The 3575-nt window shown below is 36.2% G+C and overlaps 1 protein-coding gene across 1 annotated transcript; it reads left to right on the top strand.

Moving 5' to 3' along the window:
* Positions 1-694: 694 nt before the first annotated feature.
* LOC107484102 (uncharacterized) lies at positions 695-1105 on the top strand. Its single transcript, XM_016104719.1, has one exon. The coding sequence runs from the start codon at positions 695-697 to the stop codon at positions 1103-1105; it is 411 nt and encodes a 136-aa protein (XP_015960205.1).
* Positions 1106-3575: the final 2470 nt, after the last annotated feature.

The raw sequence follows: 3575 nt of genomic DNA, 5'->3' as shown, positions 1-3575 counted from the left end.
GAGGTGTAGATACAATGTCAAAAGATCCTATTAATAGTGAACTAGTAACCTAGGGTATACAGAAATGAGTAAATGACGTAAAAATCCACTTCTGGGTCCACTTAGTGTGTGCTTGGGTTGAGCATTGAAGCTTTCATGTGTAGAGACTTTTTCTGGAGTTGAACGCCAGCTTTTATGCCAGTTTGGGCGTTTAACTCCAATTCTTATGCCAGTTCCAGCGTTAAACGCTGGAAATTCTGAGGCAGATTTGCAACGCCGATTTGGGCCATCAAATCTCGAGCAAAGTATGGACTATTATACATTGCTGGAAAGCCCAGGATATCTACTTTCCAACGCCGTTGAGAGCGTGCCAATTGGGCTTCTGTAGCTCCAGAAAATCCACTTCGAGTGCAGGGAGGTCAGAATCCAACAGCATCTGCAGTCCTTTTCAGCCTCTGAATCAGATTTTTGCTCCGGACCCTCAATTTCAGCCAGAAAATACCTGAAATCACAGAAAAACACACAAACTCATAGTAAAGTCCAAAAAAGTGAATTTTAACTAAAAACTAATAAGAATATACTAAAAACTAACTAGATCATACTAAAAACATACTAAAAATAATGCCAAAAAGCGTATAAATTATCCGCTCATCAAGCGTGTATTAAGACTTCTTATCTTTGGCAAGTTTGTGAGGTCCATTCACTACAACAAAATATGAGGTTAAAGGCAGATAATTTAGATTCTACATCAAAAGAACAGATAAAACACTTTGCAGATTGGATTCTTGACATTGGAAATGCAAAACATTGCCGAGATAGTGGAGAAGCAAGGGTAACAATAGACCCAGACTTGATTAAAAATACTGATAGTGGTGTTTGCTCTATTGTTGATAACATATATCAAGATTTGGAGGGTCATGTTGGAGAATCAGATTTCTTAGTGCCTAGAGCAATCTTAACTCCAACAAATGAGACAGTTGATCTAATAAATGACCATATATTGGAAAGGATACCAGCTGAAGAAAGCATCTATTTCTCTTCTGATTCAATTTGTAAAGCGGATTTTCATTTTGAAGATCAAGACCTATTTTATCCAACAAAGTTTCTTAATACACTTAAATTCTGAGGTTTTCCGCTACACACACTAATGTTGAAAAAAGGAGCGGCAATAATGCTTCTTAGAAATATAAACCAAGGCTCTGGATTATGCAATGGCACAATACTAAAAATCACACAGTTTGGAAAATGGTTTATTGAAGGAAAAATTTTGACTGGTTTAAGTGTGGGAGAAAAAGTCCTAATTCTAAAAATTACATTATCTCCTTCAGAATCTAAGTGGTCATTTGTCTTAAAAAGGAGGCAATATCTTATATCACACCACAATATTTTGGGGCTATGGCCACGATTTTTTATCACAGTAAAAAACGGTGGTCACGGTTTTTTACCGTGATAAAAAAAAGCTATGGTCACGGTTTTTTTAAAAAAGAGTGGTTTAAAAGGGTCTATGATCACGGTTTATAGGGGTGACCTAAAGGGTCTATGGTCACGGTTTTTAAAAAAAGGTGACCTAAAGGGATTTATGGTCACATTTTTTCGGGGTGACCTAAAAAGGTCTATGGTCACTGTTTTGGGGGGTGACCTTAAATGGTCTATGGTCACAGTTTTTCAAAAACAGGTGATCTAAAAGGGTCTATGGTCACTATACTTTGCTATGACAATCAATAAAAATCAAGGACAATCCCTTCAACATGTTGGACTATACCTCCCAAAGCACGTATTTACTCATGGACAACTATACATTGTCGTGTCAAGGGTCACAACTAAAAACAGTCTGCGTGTTCTCACCATTGACGAAGACCAACCAATAGATAACACAATCTTAAATATTGTGTACAAGAAAATTTTGTAGTAGACTTTCCTCAATTTATACAACATTAAGGTAATTTTATATAAGAAATATTAATATAGTTAACCTATCTTTTATCCTTTTTATTCATAAATTTATCTTTTACCAGTCCTTTATGCTTGTAGTACTTGATTCCACAGCAATGGCATTTGAACAAACTCATGAGAATATATCTTTTATAAAGTAAGTCATCTCTTAAATATTGTGAGTCAGTGAGTAATTTCATACCAAACTTCTTTAAACAAACTTGCTATAATATCTTTCTTCATAAGTAATCAGTTTCTTACGTCTGGAGTAATATTCATATTTCTTTCTTTTAAAATCCCTCATACATGTTTTCTGTGAAAATGGTTGTATTTACAGGTATGATACGCTTCAGAATAAGAAGGTTGTAACACCCTACCATACTTAATCTTATGCTTAAGTCATAAGACTGAGATAGTAAGGTATTACGACCTCAAAGAATAGTAATATATATATATATATAGAAGGATACTTAACTAGGATCCTTGAAACAGGGGTAAAACAAAATCGCAAAATAAAAAGCGCAACGCTCAGGAAAGGATTACTTGCGTGCTAAGAAAACTAATAGGAACATGATAAAGATAAGCAAAACAATAAAGAAAAGCCAAAGAAACAGCATAACTAGCTTTGACTCAGCCTGCGAAGCTAAGGCTGGCCAGAATATATATATATATATATATATATTAACATACATAAGTATCCCCAAAATACCAAAGTAAACTCCTATCTCTCCCTGAACCTCTAAGAGGAGCAGCATACATAAGTTACTTGGAGAATAAGCTAAATACATATATACATATATACAAAAGAAAACCAAAATACACCCAATGACTACTTCGCTTCCCAGGATCCAGACGCCTAGCGAGGAGCCTCTCGACCTGCATCTGAAAAACAACAATACAATATGGAATGAGAACCGGAGGTTCTCAGCATGGTAAAAGTGTTATGCGTATAATAAATAAGGTCATGAGAATGCCATAGGTAATCCTAGAACTTCGTTATTCAATTATCCAACCTAATTACTAAACAAAAATCATAAACAGGGGTAGGTATTCTAAATCTACCTAACTTACTCAATTTCAATCCACACCTATCACCAAACCATTTCTCCATTTTCTCCATCCCTCCATCATCCATAATGCAACAGGAACAAACAACCAAACAAGTTCAAGCATAAGTAATGAACAGATAATACAAGTAGCAAATATACAAGTAGCAGGTGATATATATCAATTAGGCATTCCCAATTAAGGCATAGCAAACAAAGCACACATATGCATATGATGAATGTCTATCCTACTGGCCGTGAGCTCACGTGTCGGTTATTTTACCAGAACCCGACACATCTGGTAGCTAACCCAGACATTGGTCTCTAGGTTGTGCATCTTCAGGAGGATCATAAATGAAGGAGAGTGCCTTTCCACACCGAAGGAGTGTGCCTTTCCACCTTCTCCTAAAGGATTTACGAAGGAGAGTACCTTTTCACATCGAAGGAGTGTGCCTTTCCACCTTGCAACTAGAGAAGAATGTGGAGGAAACAATACGAAGGAGAGTGCCTTTCCACCTTCCCCACATCGACCATTTCGGCCACACACAGTCATTCCCAAATCTCATCATTTATCATAATCATTTCCTTACATTCATTCTTTATAGCCATAAAAACATT

Source organism: Arachis duranensis, chromosome 4, assembly GCF_000817695.3.
Source record: "Arachis duranensis cultivar V14167 chromosome 4, aradu.V14167.gnm2.J7QH, whole genome shotgun sequence".
Lineage (NCBI taxonomy): Eukaryota > Viridiplantae > Streptophyta > Magnoliopsida > Fabales > Fabaceae > Arachis > Arachis duranensis.
The sequence above is the reverse complement of the archived record's forward strand: the minus strand, read 5'-3'. Positions and strand labels throughout refer to the sequence as shown.